This window comes from Heterodontus francisci, chromosome 24 (genome assembly GCF_036365525.1).
Source record: "Heterodontus francisci isolate sHetFra1 chromosome 24, sHetFra1.hap1, whole genome shotgun sequence".
In the NCBI taxonomy this organism is placed as follows: domain Eukaryota; kingdom Metazoa; phylum Chordata; class Chondrichthyes; order Heterodontiformes; family Heterodontidae; genus Heterodontus; species Heterodontus francisci.
This window is the reverse complement of record NC_090394.1, coordinates 41,239,998-41,258,549: the sequence shown is the minus strand read 5'-3', so window position 1 is coordinate 41,258,549 and position 18,552 is coordinate 41,239,998. Positions and strand designations below refer to the sequence as shown.

Below are 18,552 nucleotides of genomic sequence, written 5' to 3'. Positions count from 1 at the left end.
CAATGCTGAAAACAGCAACTCAGTGTCACTTGGAAGCTTCATGTGCGGCACTTGTGGCAGAACCTGCCTCTCAAGGATTGGCCTTCACAGCCATCAGCAAAGGTGTACCAAGAGAAGACACCCCACTTAAATGGATTGTTTTCTGCGAGTCCATCATCTTTCGTAGATGGGAGGATGACAACTGTGACCACCACCCCCCATCCCACCACCCCCCCCCCCCCCCCCCCCGCCCCGCAGTTCCTTTACATTAACTGGGTGTTATAGTGAACCCCCACAGCTCCTCTTCATTAACCAGGTGTTAGTGACCCCGACCCACCCACGCCCCAGCTCCCCTTCATTAACCAGGTGTTAGTGAGCCCCCGCCAGTTGCCCTCCATTAACCTAGTGCTACCGTGAGACTGATCTGAAGCTGTCCATGCTTACCTTGAGCTATAATGTTATGCCCTTGTTTAGTCTGGTGGGATGGGAGAAAGATTTAGAGTTTGAACTTTTTTTATCGTGAGCATTTGCCTCAGGAGTCAATCTGTTTACACTCCGATATATTGTTATGTAAGTTTCCCTGCCTGCTTTGAATCTTCACTTCTATCCTTTCTGTGGCAGAGGATGCACCAACAGCAGAAACTACAGCAGCAACAGCTGGAACAACACCTGGAAGAGAAATTCCAGCTGCTTCAGCAGCAGCCTTCACGCTCTGCCGACCAACTCAGGGCAGGATCTCCAGAATTCTCAGAAGAGGCAGCTCAGGTCTCCCAAAAAGATCCCCAGGGATCCAACTCCTCAGTTCAAGATAGCAGCAATCAACCCTCAGAACAGCCTCATGTTTACAGTTTGCACAACGGCACTGCCTGTTACGATGAAATAGTTGCTGGTTAGTATTTGAGCTTCTCTGTGCTAGTTTAGAAATATTGGTTTCCTTTCTTTATAAGTTGAAGAAAGACTGAAGTAACAGTGTGTAATGTGCCATCCTATCAAGGTTGAAAAGTAAGTAACTCCTGGAAATGTAGTGGTGGATAGATAGGCTTCCAATACATACCTAGAAATGACTGTGACAATAAAGATAAATGCCTATCAACTTCATTTGATTTCCCCATCTGCCTTTAATGTAGGTGACTTCTATTTTATATAGATTCATGCCTCCACCAAAACAGCCAAGAGAAAATGTCTCATTAGCAAGAGAAACTTTTGTATGTTAATATCGTAACCAGTAATTTCTAGGCTATAGTCTTCATTCATTTTGCTTTTGTCACTCTATTCTTACTGCTGCTGTCTGCCTCATTTCATTCTTTTTTCCTGTACCTCTTTCCTCCTGTCTGTCTGCTGTTCTTTCTGTATGTCATCACTATACACCATCCTGGACATTGGAAGTTGATGAGAGTGTTCTAGCCTGATTCTCTGATTTAATTTCTCTCTCTCTCTTTGTTATTTTGTCCACCTTGCTGTCTCCCCATTGATAGACACTATCGGAGATCTTTTTCAACATCAGTGGGCTGAAAACTGGCAGTAGTGGATGGGAGGCCTGTTATATACCTCGCCTGAAATCAGGTGCGATGTATAACAGGCGACCCATCCACTCCTGTCAGGTTTGGCAGTTTGTGTTTGTCCTGTGGACGAATTTTGACGCAGCAGATTTATATCTTGATGCACCTCCTCTTAGTTCCTTCTTTGTTTCAGCTGAGGATGTTCAGTGCTTGTTCAGATCAGGAATATAGGTCTGACGTAAAGAGCCCTAACAGGTATGAACATAGTGAGTGAACTGTGAAGCCTTCAGAGTATTTACTCCATGTACCAGGGGTTTAATGTGAAATCTGAAACAGAAGAGCTTTATCTCCTGCTTTCTGTCATCTTTCCTAAAATATACTTCTAAATTTCCCCTCTCTACACACTTTCCAATTAAATATTTAAAAAAAGAATGACTTATTCTTTAGCTTTTATCTAAAACTGTTACTATTCCCCTTTATAGCAAACTGTTCCAGTGATCTATTCTCGAGCTCAGTGTTTTAACGAGCAGCTGAGATCTCTCTGATGAGCTAAGAACGTGCTCCTTCTTTTTGTACCTTCCCCCAAAATATTTGTAACAATGAACTTCAACGAACAAATGGTCCCACTGATGTTCGGGAGATTAATGGAGTTCTGTCTTCCCTTTGCTCTAGATACTGGAACCAACTTGGTTACAATTGGAAAGATTTCCTTCAACCCAAAAGACGTGCTCGGTCATGGAGCCGAGGGAACATTTGTATTCCGGTAAGGCAAGGGAAACCTAGGGTGATAGGTCATCTTGCTTACAACAATAATAGAATGGATCAGAAAACAACACAGCTGCTATTGGGAAAGTAGCCTGGATACCAGTATCAAAGATGGAGCCCCTAGTTGCAGTGAACTTCACAATCAGGAATTTGTGTACTGGGGTATGAGTTCATGATCTGAGCATTGAGCTTCAGATGCTAAGTGGAGGCCGAATTCTCCCCCACACAGAGTGGAAGAGAATCACCCCCAAGTCATTCACCTGCGCTTCCTCAAAGGAATCTCCACAAAGTGACATTAGTGGAGGCTTGAGAGGGAACATAGGACAGGAGAAGGCCATTCAGCCCCTCGAGCTAGTTTTACCATTCGATTAGATCATGATTGGTCTATTTCTTAACTCCATCTAACTACCTTAGTTCCATAACCCCCAGAACCCTTGCCAAACAAAACTATATCAATAATAATAATAAATAAAAGCAAAATACTGCAGATGCTGGGAATCTGAAATAAAAACAAGAAATGCTGGAATTTCTCAGCAGGTCTGGTAGCATTTGTGGAGAGAGAAGCAAAGTTAACGTTTCAGGTCAGTGACCCTTCTTCAAAATTGGCAAATATTAGAAATGTAAAAGGTTATAAGCAAGTAAAGCGGGGGTGGGGCAAGAGATAACAAAGGCGAAGGTGTAAATAGGACAAAGTCACAGAATAGCTGACCATAAGGTCGTGGAGCAAAGGCAAACAATATGTTAATGGTGTGTTGAAAGACAAAGAATTAGTACAGACAGGGCGTTAATGGACTGAAAATTGAACAGACGCAAGTACAAACAAGAAAAAAAAACAGTGGGTAAGCAAACTGAACAAAGTAAGATAAAATAAAATCAAATCAACACAAAAAAAATGTTTTTAAGTAAAAAGAAAAAAAATAACTAAAAACAAAAGTAAAATGGGGGGCCCGTCATGCTCTGAAATTATTGAACTCAATGTTCAGTCCGCAGGCTGTAGTGTGCCTAATCGGTAAATGAGATGCTGTTCCTCGAGCTTGCGTTGATGTTCACTGGAACACTGCAGCAATCCCAGGACAGAGATGTGAGCATGAGAGCAGGGGGGAGTGTTGAAATGGCAAGCAACCGGAAGATCGGGGTCCTGCTTACGGACTGAGCAATATACTATATCAATGAACTATATCAATCTAGTTTAGACATTTTCAATTGAATCCCCAGCCTCAGCAGCTTTTTAGGGGAAAGAGTTCCAGATTTACACTACCCTTTGTATGAAGAAGTGCTTCCTGACGTTAATGTATCAGGTGTAAATCCTTTGTCAGAGATGTAATGCAGGGTCTCAGCTTGAAACATTTACCTGTTGTTTCTCTCAGAGTTGCTGTTATTCCACAACATTTTCTATTTTTAAATTTCTCATTTACAAGTTTTATTTAACCTCTCAAGTTTACAATAAGCATTTGTTCTACCCTCCGTAAACTTGGGGTCATCCAAAGCTCTGTTGTCTGTATCCTAACTTGCACCAAGTCCTATTTGCCTATCGCCCCTGTGCTTGCTGACCTGCATTGGTTCCCGGTCAAATAATAACTTGATTTTAAAATTTTCATCCTTGTTTTCAAATTCCTCCATGGCCCCATCCGTCCTTTTCTCTGTAATCTCCTCCAGCCCTACAACTCTACAAGATATCTGCACTCCTCCAATTCTGGCCCCTGAGTAGAGCACCCCAATTTTAATTGTCCACCATTGATGGCCATACCATCAGCTGCTGAGGCCCTAAGCTCTGGAATTTCCTCCCTACATATCTCCGCCTATCTACCTTGCTTTTCTCCTTTAAGATGCTTCTTAAAACCTACCTCTTTGACCAAGCTTTTGATCAACTGCACTAATATTTCTTTGTGGTTCGGTGTCAAATTTTGTTTGATAATGCTCCTGTCAAATTTTGTTTGATAATGCCTTGTGATGCTTTACTACATTGAAGGTGCTATATAAATACAATTTTTGTTGTTGTTGTTGTGGTAACTGATTTTCTGTTCATAACCCAGGGGCAGTTTTGATAATCGCAATGTTGCTGTAAAAAGGATCCTCCCTGAATGTTTCAATTTTGCCGACCGTGAAGTTCGGCTGCTTCGCGAATCTGATGAGCACCCCAACGTCATTCGCTATTTCTGTACAGAAAGGGACAAACAGTTCTACTATATCGCAATCGAGTTGTGCACTGCTACACTGCAGGAGGTGAGCCAGAGGCTTTTCTGTTTAATGACTTAAGTGTTTCTCCTTACTCTCTAGCAAAGGGCACAACCCCACTTATTTGAAGTTTTGGTTTCCTTGGAGATTCTTAATTGACCCAGTTGACGTTGCCAAGATTTTGAAGAGGCTGCCAGTGTTGATCTGGGCAAGTTGTTCACTTTGGTTGAAATACCAGAGGAAGCACCTTCAGAATCAGGAAATTAGAGGTTAAAAGGGAATCCAGGTTTTTTTTCATGCAAAGGGCAATGGAGTGAGGAAATATATGAGCAGTGAGGAACATTGAAGTAGTAGTAAGTTTGGGGGCGGCACAGTGGCGCAGTGGTTAGCACTGTAGCCCCACAGCTGCAGCAACCCGGGTTCAGTTCTGGGTACTGCCTGTGCGGAATTTGCAAGTTCTCCCTGTGACCGCGTGGGTTTCCGCCGGGTGCTCCGGTTTCCTCCCACAGCCAAAGACTTGATAGGTAAATTGGCCATTGTAAATTGCCCCTAGTGTAGGTAGGTGGGTGGTAGGAGACTGGTGGGGATGTGGTAGGGAATATGGGATTAATGTAGGATTAGTATAAATGGGTGGTTGTTGGTCGGCACAGACTCAGTGGGCCGAAGGGCCTGTTTCAGTGCTGTATCTCTCTATGACTCTAGATGGTATAATGGATTCAACAGGCAGCTGGAAATGTTTCTGATGAAAGCATAGACTAAAGGATAAGGTGAGAAGCTGTGTAAGTAGAGTTGCACACATATAAGATATATATATACACATACACATACAGCTTTACTCTCTCTAACCCATGCTTACCTGCCCTGGAAGTATTTGATGGGACAGTGTAGAGGGAGCTTCGCTTTGTATCTAACCTGTGCTATGCCTGCTCTGGGAGCGATTGATAATACATTGTGGTAAGAACTTTATTCTGACTCTAACCTGTGCTGCTCTTGAACTTGGAGTTTTGGTTCTAACACTGGGAACCAATAGACCCTGGTGTTCTGTTCCACATAACTATCTTACCCTGATGAATAATTATTCCTGATAAGTGTGATTCTTTTGCGCCCTATTTTGCTGGGTTAGATGGAAACATATTTTACTTCAATAATAAAAACAGAAAATGCTAGAAATATTCAGGTCTGGCAGAATCTGTAGAGAGAGAAACAGAGTTAACGTTTTGGCTCTGTGACCTTTCATCAGAACTGGAAAATGTTTTCCAATTCTGACAAAAGGTCGTAGACCTGATATGTTAACTGTTTTTCTCTCTCCAGATGCTGCCTGACCTGCTGAGTATTTCTAGCAGTTTGTTTTTTTTCAGATTTCCGGCATCCGCAGTATTTTGCTTTTATATTTTTCTTCAATTTGTTTACAGTACGTGGAAGGTTCCAAATTTGATCGCACTGATCTGGATCCAGTAACTGCGCTCTTTCAGACCATGTCTGGCCTGGCTCACCTGCATTCTCTTAATATTGGTAAGACCCTTCTCACATTCAGTGTTGAATCTAAAAATAGTACAGTTCATTTGACCCATCAAGTTGACATTGGGGTTCCTGCTTATGAGCCACCTAGTCTAATCCCACTCTCCCCTTTCCTCCCCATACCCTTTAATATTCCACCCAGTCTAATCACAGTATTCAGCTCTCCCCGTTGGCTTTCATATTCCACCCAGACTAATCCTGCTCTCTTGCATACTCCCATATACTTTAATATTCCACCCAGTCTAATCCTGCTCTCTTGCACACTCCCATATACTTTAATATTCCACCCAGTCTAATCCTGCTCTCTTCAACAATCCCATACACTTCAATATTCCACCCTGTCTGTTCCCACTCTCCTAATTGCTCCCTATATCTTTTAATGTCCCACCCAGTCTAATCACAATTTCCTGCTTGCTCCCCTTACCTTTTAATATTACACCAGTCTAATTCTGATCTCTTGTTTGCTACCCATAAATTTCGATCTTTGTCCTTTTTAAGCAACTATCTAAATCCCTTTCAAAGGAAATTGATTAACTCTACTCACCGGCATGGACCTGTTGCAACGAATGGCCTGTTTCTGTGCTGTAAATACCATGCAATTATTCAACAATATTTTGTGGCAGAGCATTCCACATTCTAACCATCCTTTGTTTAAAGAATTTTTTCTAACCTCCCCTTCAATTCCTTGTGATTACCTTAAAGGTATGGCTGCCATTCACTCTCGCTAAATGCTTCTGCATTACTATCTCCCTTCTCAAAACCATCTTCTTTGACCATATCATTAGTCACTTCTACTAACCTTTCCACCATGACATTCCATATCTGGTTGGCAGTGACATACTTTGGACAGGTTACTATGTTAAAGGTGCAAGTTGCTGTTGTTGAACAAATCTGATTCTCTCCTTTTTATTTCTGTAATTATGGTTCTAGTCCATCGGGATTTAAAACCACGCAACATCCTCATTTCCCTGCCAAACTCTCATGGGAACGTGAGGGCAGTGATCTCAGACTTTGGCCTGTGTAAGAAACTGTCCGCTGGGCATCACAGTTTCAGCCTGCGCTCTGGTATACCTGGAACAGAAGGCTGGATCGCGCCTGAGGTCTTACGAGAGGAGCCTAAAGACAAGCCTGTAAGTGCTGGCACAAACATATTCCGTTTAATGTCAAAACTAAACACATTGGATAAACAACCTCAGAAAATCAAAATTACACAGCTACAAAGAAACTCTGGAAATAGTCACCTGGTCAGTGAATAACTGATAGACAAAAGACAAGTTAACATTTTGATGGTGATCCTCCTCAATCAGAACCTGTCACAATAGTGCTGACAAATGGCTTTTTCCAAAAGGTTAATTTGTCTTTTCTCTCAGAGGCTGGCAAACCTGCTTTGTATCTCCAGCATTTTCTAATTTATGTGGCTGACTTTTCAGTTGTAAGTTCATTGAAGTGTAAGAATTTCATTCATATGTCTGAAACATATTTATAACTTAATCTCCATATATGGGCAGCCTTTCCATATTAAGAACTGCACATTCTTTCAATTGAGTTTGTGAACTGCTACTGAGAGTCAGGATAAGTGAGAGGACTGACATCAGGATTCAGGATAGGCAAGTGGGGCTGACATTAGGATTCAGGACAGGTGAGCGGGGCTGACATTGGGATTCGGGACCAGTGAGCAGGGCTGACATCAGGATTCAGGACAGGTGAGCGGGGCTGACATTGGGATTCGGGACCAGTCAGCAGGGCTGACATTGGGATTCAGGACAGGTGAGTGGGGCTGACATTGGGATTCGGGACTGGTCAGCAAAGCTGACATTGGGATTCGGGACCGGTCAGCGGGGCTGACATTGGGATTCAGGACCGGTCAGCAGGGCTGACATTGGGATTCAGGACAGGTGAACAGGGCTGACATTGGGATTCGGGACAGGCGGGCAGGGCTGACATTGGGATTCGGGACAAGCGGGCAGGGCTGACATTGGGATTCGGGACAGGCGAGCAGGGCTGACATTGGGATTCGGGACAGGTGTGCAGGGCTGACACAGGATTTAGGACAGATGAGCAGGACAGGTGAGCAGGGCTGACATTAGGATTCAGGACCGATGAGCGGGACTGAAATCCAGAGTGAGTTACTAACCCATTGAAGCAGTAAATGATGCTTGACATGAAGAGCTTTTAAAATGGTTACAGGGTGGAATGCTGTTTTTTCTAATAAAAGGAACCAAAATGTAACTAAATGGAGTCATTTGCGTACTGTGCGTGTGTGTGTCTGTCAGAACCACTTCAATAATAGTACTTGTATTTTCCCAACAGACGTATGCAATTGACATTTTCTCAGCAGGCTGTGTCTTCTACTACGTGGTTTCTGAGGGAAAACATCCATTTGGTGATGCGTTGAGGCGGCAAAGCAACATCTCATTCGGGAAGTACACTTTAGAGCATTTCGAGCAAGAGGTACATGGTAAGAATTAATTTATTTTTTGCTTATGATTATAGTGTGGATTTTGCAGCTCCCCGGCATCTTCAGCGCTGGGAATGGCTGGCTGCTATTGCATAGCTAGAAATAAACTGAGCTCAATTTTCTGAGCCTGTTATTTTAAATAATTAGCAGAGTCTCCCAAGGCATAGCTATGACCTTGCACCAACAGCTAGCCTAATGGGAGATCTGGAAAGTCTGGCCAGCAGTTCAGATGTGATCACTAAAATATTGTTTCAGTCTTGTTCAAATAGATTTGAAATATTTGTCAGCCTTTTGCAGGGCTATGAGGGAAGGGCGGAAATGATCATGTCCCTTGAAAGGATCTGCTGGAGTAAATGTTTAATGTAGCAGTGACTTTCATACGCACATGAATATCCCTGTGGTGCAAGTTGTCCAGAATTCATCACAGTTCTGCGACAGTCTCTGTTGTGAAACGGAGATGCCAAAGAAGAGTGCTCTCTAACATATATTCATTATGGCACAGAAGGTGGCCATTCAGGTCCATGCCAGCACACTGTAGAGCAATCCAGTCAGTCCCATTCCCCAGTTCTATTCCCGTAGCCATGCAAGTGTATTTCCTTCAAGTGCCTATCTCATTTTCTTTTGAAAATCATTGATCGTCTCCGCTTCCACCACCCTTGTGGGCAGCGGGTTCTAGGTTGTTACCACTAGATACGTAAAAAAGTTCTTCTTATTCCCTTGTATCATCTCTTGCGCAAAACCTTAAATCTGTGTCCTCTAGTCCTTGTACCATCAGCTAATGGGAACAGCATTTTTTGTCTACCTTATCTAAACCTGTCATAATTTTGTACACCTCTATCAGATCTCCTCTCACCCACTTTTGCTGCAAGGAGAACAGCTTCTCCAACCTAACCTTGTATCTAAATTCCTCCATCCCTGGAACCATTCTGGTAAATCTCCTCTGTACCCTCTCAAGTACATTCACACCCTTCCTAAAGTGTGGTGACCCAGAACTGGATGCAGTACTCTAATTGTGACCTAACCAGAGCTTTATAAAGGTTCAGCATATCTTCCCTGCTTTTGTACTCAGTACCTCTATTTATGAAGCCAAGATCCCATATGCTTTGCAAACTACTCTCTCACTATATCCTGCCACCTTCAAAGATCTATGCACATGAACACCCTAGGTTTCCCTGTCCTTGAACACTCTTCAGAATTGTGCCATTAAGTATATATTGCCTCTTCCTATCCCGTCTGCCAAAATGCATCACCTCACACTTGTCTGTATTGAATTCCGTCTACTACTTTTCTGCTTATTCTGCTAATTTATCCATGTCTTGTTGCAGTCAGTATCATCCGCACTGTTTGACACTCCTCCAAGTTTAGTATCATTGGCAAATTTTGAAATTCTACTCTGTATTCCAAGATCCAAGTCATTTATTTATAGCAAAAAAAGCAGTGGTCCTGACACTGACCCATGGGGAACACCACTGTCTACCATTCTCCAGTCTGAAAAACAACTATTTATCACAACTCACTTTTTTCTGTTCTTAAGCCAATTTCTAATCTAATTGGACACTGACCCTCCTATTCTATAAGCCTTAATTTTGGTAATCAGCCTTTTATGTGATACTTTATCATCCGCTGCATCCCTTCATCAATCTTCTCTGTTACTTCATCAAAAAATTCAATTACATTATTCAAACACAATCTGCCCCCAATTCCCTTCACAACCTGGGATGCAAGCCATCCGGATCAGGTAACCTATCCACTCTAAGCATAGCTAGCCTTTCCAGTACCTCCTGCCTATCAATTTTCACCCCATCCATTACCTTTGGGGCGGCACAGTGGCGCAGTGGTTAGCACTGCAGCCTCACAGCTCCAGGGACCCGGGTTCGATTCTGGGTACTGCCTGTGTGGAGTTTGCAAGTTCTCCCTGTGTCTGCGTGGGTTTTCTCCGGGTGCTCCGGTTTCCTCCCACATGCCAAAGACTTGCAGGTTGGTAGGTAAATTGGCCATTATAAATTGTCACTAGTATAGGTAGGTGGTAGGGAAATATAAGGACAGGTGGGGATGTTTGGTAGGAATATGGGATTAGTGTAGTATTAGTATAAATGGGTGGTTGATGGTCGGCACAGACTCGGTGGGCCGAAGGGCCTGTTTCAGTGCCGTATCTCTAATCTAATCTAATCTAATCTCTACCGTCTCCACTTCTACCAGTATTTTGTCAGCATCCTCTTCCTAAGTAAACACTGATACAAAATACTCATTAAATATTCTCGTCTTGCCTTTTGTCTCCAAGCATATATCACTTTCTTTGTCCTGAATAGGCCCCACCCCACCACTTACTACCCAGTAGAAGATTTTTGTGTTATTTTTTATTGTTAACTGCCATTCTATTCTCATATTCTCTCTTTACCAGTCAGAAATGTCAGCAGCAATGAATACACTAATGAAAACACAGATAAAGCAGTATAATAAGCTAAAAGATGGTAACATTCGCACAGAATTCTTTAACTCTAAATACAGTTCAGTGAGCGGGATTTCACATCCTGTTCTGCCATTTGCAGAGCTTCACAAAACAAGGCCGTATAAATTGGCTCAATTCCCCTATAACAAGTGTTGCTGGTAATGGCCTTTATTTAACATTGTTCCTTCTATCACTTTCCCTCGACTCTGACTTCTTGTTCAGATCGCAAAACTTTTTTTTTCAGAAATATACTTTATTCATAAAATTTGTAAAAATGCAGTACATAACAGTTCAAATTTGACATTACATAATGTGCAATACAAATCAGTCTCTTTCAGTACAATATATACATAAGAACATAGGAAATAGGAGCAGGAGTAGGCCATTTGGCCCCCTGTGTCTGCTCTGCCATTCAACTAGATGCTGGCAATAAATGCTGGCCTAGCCAGTGACACCCAAATCCCGTGAAAGAATTTTTTAAAAAGATCATGGCTGATCTTCTACCTCAATGCCATTTTCCTGCACTATCCCCAGAGCCTTGATATCTTTAATATCTAGAAATCTATCAATCTCCGTCTTGAATGTTCTCAATGACTGACCCTCCACAGCCCTCTGGGGTAGAGAATTCCAAAGATTCACCACCCTCTGAATGAAGAAATTCCTCCTCATCTCAATGCTAAATGGTCTACCTCTTAATCTGAGACTGTGTCCCCTCATTTTAGACCCTCCAGCCAGGGGAAATATCCTTCCTGCATCAACCCCTGTAAAAATTTTGTATGCTTCAATGAGATCACCTCTCATTCTTCTAAACACTGGAGGATACAAGCCCAGTATCCTCAATCTCTTCTCATAGGACAATTTCACTATCCCGGGAATCAGTCTGGTGAACCTTCATTGCACTCCCTCTATGGCAAGTATATCCTTCCTTAGGTAAGGAAACCAAAACTGTACATAATACTCCAGGTGTGGTCTCACCAAGGCTCTATATAATTGCAGCAAGGCTTCTTTACTCTTGTACTCAAATCCTATTACAATAAAGGCCAACATACCATTTGCCTTCTGAATTGCTTGCACCTCCATGTTAGCTTTCAGTGACTTTATGTGCCTCACTAACTCAGATCATACAGGTACTTTTGAGCTACCCATTGACTTGCTGAATATGTTTGTCAACCGCTGTGATACTGAGCCAGCAGCTTTCCAGACTCAAACCTCTTACCTGTGCTGACCTCAGTTGCTTGATCTTCATTGAGGAAGTGATTGCCCTGATGTAGCTGCCCTCAGCATGGACTGGTGGATGTGGTGGGGGGGGGTGGAAATCCCCTCCTCTTCATTGCTGCTCAGTGGCCCTTGATGGAATGTAAACACGTAAAAAGAGAATTGGACTTGGCTGTGGTGCCCTCAGCCCAATAGCTGATATGATTTGAAAATTTAAAAAGTTACACAATATCACTTTGTTTTTTTAGAGAATGTTGTAGGCAGACACCTGATTGAACAAATGATCAGTGAGGACCCACAGCAGCGTCCCTCCGCTCAGTGTGTCCTGAAACATCCCTTCTTTTGGACTAAAGAAAAGCAGCTTCAATTCTTTCAGGTAACTTCCTGCCAGGGGAAAATCAACCAGGTCAGTGAGGCCACATGAAGTAGGTGGAGAATGGGAAGAACATCTATGAACTGTCTTGGAAGGACTGATTTTCCAAATGTTCCTTCGACACTGAGCCTTGCCCACAAGGACCGCTGTTCAAGAAATCCCAGAGCTGTCCGTCATGATTTTCCGTTCTTTACTTTTAATGGATGGGAAATCTAGGGAAGTATGCCCCTGATTTCATGCTACCTGCACCCAGAGGGCTCAGCTCGCAAAACACATGTTTGGAAAACCTGCCATACAGTAACTAAATCTTACAGAGGAAGTGGGTGGCACTTATAATGCCTGTCAATTACTGTGTTCCTGACAATTAAACCAATGGCCAGAGACTATTTGCTTAGAAATCCCTAATGGATCAGAACTTACCAATGTCAGAAATGAGTAGCATTGTCCACAATGGACTGTTCCCAGTCATTTATACCTGTGTCCTACTGAATTCAATTTACTGATTGAAAAATTAAAGGTTAGTGATGGTTCTTAGAGCTGTATTCTTATGTAATGTCATCCTAGATAGTGGAGTATAATTCTCTCTTAATTGCAGCTAAAATGAAAAAAAAGTGAATGTTGAAATCTGAAATAAATAACAGGAAAAGTGCCAGACATACACAGCAGATTAGCCAGTACCTGAAGGAGGGCAGAAGGGATAACGTTCTGATGGAAGGTCACACCCCATCCAACACATTAACTCATCTCTTTCAGATGCTAACTGACCTGCTATGCATTTTCTGTTTGTTTTCTCACTTAAGTGGGTGCAATTTAAATTGCATGAATACAGGATCCAAAACAGCATAACTCATGTAGAATTCTTAGTAATGAGTTATCAGCCCAGGTATTCTAAAGTAGATGGGCTGAGAATTGTTAATTATGATTCCAGTCTCATTGCAGTGTTGGGTTAATTTTGTAACATTTAATGCCCCAAAGCTACAGTCTGCCGGAGTAGATCTAGATTTTACCCTTGTAACTGAGGTGGACATCGATTGCATTTTCTATTTAAATTGTATGAGTTAATTTCATCAAATGCAAAGAACGATCTGAAGCAACTAGTTTTTTTTATTCGTTCATTGAATGTGGGTATTGCTGGCAAGGCCAGCATTTAGTTGCCCATCTCTAATTGCCCTTGAGAAGTGCTGGTGAGCTGTCCTCTTGAGTACAACTGAGTGGCTTACTAGGGCAGTTAAAAGTCAACTGTATTACTGTGGGTCTGGAGTTACATATAGACCAGACCTGTAAGGACAGCAGATTTCTTTCCCTAAAGGACCTTGGTGAACCAGATGGGTTTTTACAGGAATCTGTGGACTATTAATCTGTTAGTGTAGTGGTTAATGCTAACTTGACATGAACCAGGGATTGAATTTGGGGCATTTTGGTCTGTATAACTCAGCTACTCTGTGGCCTGTGCCTTTACCCATTACACAGGTTGGTACAGTCAGTCTGTTGAAGTCTGATTATGTGCTGTCCAATTGGACTGAGTGATTTTATGGTTTCAAATTTTGAGCCTGTGACTACTCGAATTCCTAATAGGCATAGCCTGAAATATGCTGCAAGATGTGGAAACATAATACTGGAAAGTTACTGTACTGAAACGCCACATTCAAAGATTGCTTTGTGTTGTATTAGGATGTGAGTGACCGGATAGAAAAGGAACCATTAGAAGGGCCAATAGTTGGTACATTGGAATGCAGTGGAAGAATGGTGGTGAGAACAAATTGGAGGATGCACATCTCTGTCCCTCTGCAAACAGGTGAGATACCCCAGCATGGTGATTGATGCTGTTTAACACTGGAAATGCAGTTATAAATGTAGCAAATCCCAGTTTATAGTGTGATTTTTTTTCTCTTCCCAAGACTTGAGAAAGTTTCGGACCTACAAAGGAAATTCTGTGCGTGACCTTCTCCGAGCCATGAGAAATAAGGTGAGGAATAGGCTCCATGCCTGTTAGCCACAACATAGACTTAACATTCTTATAGGGTCCATAATGTAGCAAAACATATTAGGGGGCTTTTGACATCAAACGAGTGAGGAGAAGAGTTAGGGGAGGTGACCAAAGCCACATTTACAGGGGTAGTTTAAGGAGGCTTTTGGGGATGGGAGAGATGTGATGAGACAGAAGGGAATCACGGAGTGGGGCTGCAGTGGCTGAAAGCTTTACCTTGAAATGTGGATGGATGCACAGCAAGAATAATCTGTCAGAAGCAGACGTGAGCTAGTACATTGGGTCGGAGAGTTTGTAGGGATATATAGCTTCAATATCAATAGGGCGGCGCAGTGGTTAGCACCGCAGCCTCACAGCTCCAGGGACCCGGGTTCAATTCTGGGTACTGCCTGTGTGGAGTTTGCAAGTTCTCCCTGTGACCGTGTGGGTTTTCGCCGGGTGCTCCGGTTTCCTCCCACAGCCAAAGACTTGCAGGTGATAGATAAATTGGCCATTGTAAATTGCCCCTAGTGGTAGGGAATGTTGGATTACTGTAGTGTTAGTATAAATGGGTGGTTCTTGGTCAGCACAGAGTCGGTGGGCCGAAGGGCCTGTTTCAGTGCTGTATCTCTAAATAAAAAATCACAAATAGAAAGTTATGTATTTTGAAACATGGCTTGCTGCAGATTAACTGTACATCAATAAAGATTCATTCAGTTTCACCTGATACTGTTGTTTACCCTCAGACTTAATGAGGGTCTTGTCTGAAACATGTTTGGATGGTATCGGTTCAGTCCCTTGTGGTAATGGGCCAACAGCGCAAGACAGCCCATAATAAAGCACTGATTGTCAATGCCATTCAGCCGTAAGGATGGCTGGTGTGGGAAATGGAAAAATGTCACACTGGTGCAGTAGGGAGTGAATCTTCAGAATTTAAGCAGATTGGGGCAGAATGGAGGGAGCTTTGCTCTGCATATGCTATGGTGTACTTTACATAGGAGCCCTGATGCTGGTGGGTGCTTGAAATGGAAAGTGTTCCATTTCCCATTGTGGTCATCGCTCACCTCAATGAGCTCAAGAACATCTGATTATATTTTTAATAGTTTTAAAGATTGTTTTCACAAATCTGATGTAAAATGGATCTCCACAGAAACATCACTACCATGAACTGCCACTAGAGGTACAAGAGACGTTGGGAGAGGTACCTGACCAGTTTGTACAGTACTTCACATTTCGATTCCCAAACTTGCTGTTGCACACGTACAATGCAATGCGGATATGCAGCCATGAGAGGCTCTTTCACCCGTACTATCACCAGGGAGCTGGAGATGGGAGAAAATGAACCACCGTACTCACCTGCACTTCAGCTATACCAGAGCCAGAGAAGTTGGAAGAAATGCCCCAAGCAGCACGGGTATGTTTGTGGTATCCTTCCGTGGAACTGAGGGAAGTGTTCTTCAAGCTGGGGAGTTTCATGTCAGGTAGAACAAGACTACATCCACAGAGAACAGAAGAAACCTGTCTCACATAACCTCTGTGTTCTCTCTTGTGTTTGGAACCTCCCATCCCACAACAACAGTATGAACTGTTTTGCCAACAGAAGATTGGACAGGAATCCCATAGAAATTGTGAAATTGATCACATTGGGAGACAGCTCTGCCCAGGGGTGGTATATTACCAGTCAAATGGACTGTCCATCAGGGAGGTGAAGTGATCCATAATACTACTGCACCTTCTAACAATGAACCCACTACTGCAGGAAGGAAACTTTCTGTCTCCAGGTTAAGGAAGGCCAACTATGTTCTGGAGGCATAGTTGGGAGAAACTGGGCAGGTGAAAAATGAAAGGATGCTCCTCCGTTTATAAATGAACTGAATTGACTAATCATCAAGTTTGTGCCATACAGACAGCCACTGACGGGTGCAGAGGCTAAGACTAGAGGGCAGCAGGTGAAGATGCCAGAACAACAGGTTGTTTCATTATATATTTATAGTTTCAAACTGGAGGAATGGTTTCTTTAGTAACAAAGAATCATGATCAGGGGAGCAATGTTACTTAGTAATAATTTTACGCTGTCAGTATCTCAAAAGGGGAGAAAAATGGTACAGATCCCAACAACCATCAGTTCTTCGCAGAGTGTTGGAACAGATGATTCTATTGATTTGTGAAGAATCTGATAGTTGTGATACTGGCCAAGAACGTTTACAGGATAGCATCTTATACCAGTGGCTCAGAGAGCTCTTTTCTACACAGACTATTTTCATATAGATTAACTAATGTAACCTATTTTTTAAAAAAGAATTTAAATTATATCTGAACAACCAAAGTAATTTTACACATCAGTAAATGCATTTCCATCCTCTGATGTCTAGGATCGTTGCCATCATTTCCCACTCCTCCCCTGAAGCCCTGTAGGTTATGGCACCTGAAGTGCATTTCCAAGTATTTTAAAACGTGATTAGGGCTTCTGCCTTCCACCACCCTTTCAGGCAGTGAATTCCAGACCCCCACCATCCTCTGGGTGAAAAAATTCTCAACTCCCTTTCAATCCTTCCACCAATTACTTTAAATTTATGCCCCTTGGTTATTGATCTATTTCTCTGCTAATGGAAATAGTTAAAAAAAAAAAATACAAAAATTACTATTAAATAGTGCAATTGAAAATCAAACTGCCAAAGAGTTAGGAGTGGATGAAAAATGGGTTGCTTTGGAGGAATAGCTACAATAAGAGCTTTATAAGAGTTTATAAAACACTGGAAACTTTCTGAAGTGCACTATCTTTAGTCTGGGGTATGACTGTTTTCAAGACCTATATGCACTCTTTCATTAAAGTGAACTTTCTGACTGTTTTGCAATTATAAGCTATTTACACCGACTTTAGAGGGGCACTTGATACATTTGCCGTCAGTTCCATTCACAGTTCTTGACATTCATACCATCAATTCCATGGCTTTGCACTTGCAGCTCCTAACACATTTCTATTTTTTGACCCATTGGCACTATAGTTCCTGTTGAATTTGGCTGCTTTACAGTGAATTTCACCAGCTGGCTGTGCATTGGGAACTGGTAGTGCAAGCATCCCTAAAAGGACAATGTTAAAACAGCTGTATTTTCCACTGTATTTGTTAGGGACTCCTCTAAATATTTGCATCTCGACTAAGGCTGTCTATCGCTCAACCTTGCCTACTGCATATAACCACTTCTTATTCATCTGCTTACAACTCCCAAAAGAATGAAGACAATGAGCGCCACAGCCTGGTCTGACACTCAGGAGCAAATGAATGGCTTTAGTGGTGGTGGCAAGATGTGGATATTCTTTAAGTCAAGAGAAAGTGGTTCCTGGGGTGGTGGGATTTTGGAGGGACAAGGGAATGTTAACAGCAGTAACCTCACTCTCAAGTGAGCTACCCCTTCAGTGCTATGTTACTGTAATATAAATGTGATAAATGTTAGGGGTTTGTTTGTTACTTTCTTTATAAGCTTTGTACTTCAGTAACATGGGTCTTGCTGAACCAGTGTTAAAGCAAGTAAAATACAGCTAATTTCAATCCAATTAATCCTTTGAAAAGGCAAGCACCATTAAGTAAGTGGCAGGAACTGGCGAACATGTACTGGGTTGCTAACAGACCAAAAGCCCAGGACAGAGTATGAAGCAAAAGGTAGAGCCAGGCTTTCCTCAGCCTCCCACCCCCCAACAGAGCTTCACACACATTTTTGGGGGTAGGGAAAGAAAGGGGCTTATCAGAAAAAAAAAAAAATCACTGCTGCAATTAAATTGAGGGAGGAAAGTCATGTCAGTGAATTGTGGGGAAAGCCTCTAATTTTCTGATAAGCTGCCTACTGGTGCCAATGTTTAAGACTGCCAATGATATGGAACCTATTTTTGACAGGGCAGGGAAATAAATTATTTATGGATTTTTTTTTTAAAATAAAAAAAGTTTATCGAGTCAGTTTTATTGAAGCATACCTTCCTTTTGCTGGTCCTGTATTTCTTGAATTGATTGTATATAGAGTTTGCACTGTAAGTAGCAGCAGAAAAACCTTTTGTATTGGAAAGTAGAGGGTAAAATAAAATTCCAAAACACCTAGCATACTGGACTTTGTTCTAATTTAGAAAACACTGCTCCACACACTTTAATAGATAAAAGGCTTCAC

At 42.3% G+C, this 18,552-nt stretch overlaps 1 protein-coding gene across 3 annotated transcripts in view; it reads left to right on the top strand.

The window, feature by feature from the left end:
- ern2 (endoplasmic reticulum to nucleus signaling 2) overlaps window positions 1–18,481 on the top strand; it is an 88,633-nt gene extending 70,152 nt beyond the window's left edge. Inside the window, exons 13-22 of one of the 3 annotated variants that reach the window (XM_068056036.1) lie at window positions 601–868; window positions 2,151–2,241; window positions 4,277–4,466; window positions 5,831–5,930; window positions 6,867–7,066; window positions 8,247–8,394; window positions 12,307–12,434; window positions 14,103–14,226; window positions 14,330–14,397; window positions 15,548–18,481. In XM_068056036.1, the coding sequence (XP_067912137.1) occupies window positions 601–868; window positions 2,151–2,241; window positions 4,277–4,466; window positions 5,831–5,930; window positions 6,867–7,066; window positions 8,247–8,394; window positions 12,307–12,434; window positions 14,103–14,226; window positions 14,330–14,397; window positions 15,548–15,739 (1,509 nt within the window). In that variant the 3' untranslated portion in view covers window positions 15,740–18,481. Of the gene's footprint in view, window positions 1–600; window positions 869–2,150; window positions 2,242–4,276; window positions 4,467–5,830; window positions 5,931–6,866; window positions 7,067–8,246; window positions 8,395–12,306; window positions 12,435–14,102; window positions 14,227–14,305; window positions 14,398–15,547 lie in introns of those variants that run through there. The other 2 variants (XM_068056037.1, XM_068056038.1) reach the window with 2 other exon arrangements.
- Window positions 18,482–18,552: the final 71 nt, after the last annotated feature.